Raw genomic sequence first — 554 nt, forward strand, 5'->3', positions numbered from 1 at the left:
AAATCCTTAACAATTTAATCATAAAAAGAGAATAAATACAATTCTCTGAAACAATGAGCTGGATGAAATTCTTTCCAAACAGTGTATCATCATCAGTATAAAATTCTGAATATGCTTTACAAACTATTGTTCATATTTTAGGAATATAACTGTATCCGGCACTTTTCTTCCTGACAATTTATATCTCATCAGACAACTAAAGCTAATCCAAAATCACGAAAAACGTCATTCTAAGACATATGATACCATTAGTATTACATTACACAAAACTTCAAAAAATAGCCTCTTTGAAAACCAGAAGTTCTGGGCAGCCTGGGGCGGGGGGCAGCTGCGGGGTGCCACGACCGTGAGTGGCGCCTGTGCCCCGGCCCCGTGGTCCCAGCCCTGAGCGCGGTGCGGCCCGGGCGGGCGCGGCTGCACCCTCGGTCTTCTCCGAGCCTTCACCTTGCAGATTCCCTATGGATCGCAGCTCCAAGAGGAGGCAGGTGAAGCCTCTGGCAGCTTCACTTCTAGAAGCTCTCGATTATGATAGTTCAGATGACAGTGATTTTAAA

General features: G+C 44.9%; 2 protein-coding genes across 7 annotated transcripts in view; one reads left to right on the top strand and one right to left on the bottom strand.

Moving 5' to 3' along the window:
- The window catches only part of Map3k4 (mitogen-activated protein kinase kinase kinase 4), a 137,489-nt gene that overhangs the window by 90,454 nt on the left and 46,481 nt on the right, over positions 1–554 (bottom strand). The gene's annotated exons all lie outside the window — the stretch shown is intronic.
- LOC101587479 (PHD finger protein 14) overlaps positions 359–554 on the top strand; it is an 11,307-nt gene continuing 11,111 nt past the window's right edge. The window contains exon 1 of the mRNA XM_004639529.3: positions 359–549. Within this exon, the coding sequence (XP_004639586.1) occupies positions 459–549 (91 nt within the window). The 5' untranslated portion in view covers positions 359–458. The remainder of the gene's footprint in view (positions 550–554) is intronic.

Source organism: Octodon degus, unplaced genomic scaffold (assembly GCF_000260255.1).
Source record: "Octodon degus isolate 3935 unplaced genomic scaffold, OctDeg1.0 scaffold00112, whole genome shotgun sequence".
NCBI classification, from domain to species: domain Eukaryota; kingdom Metazoa; phylum Chordata; class Mammalia; order Rodentia; family Octodontidae; genus Octodon; species Octodon degus.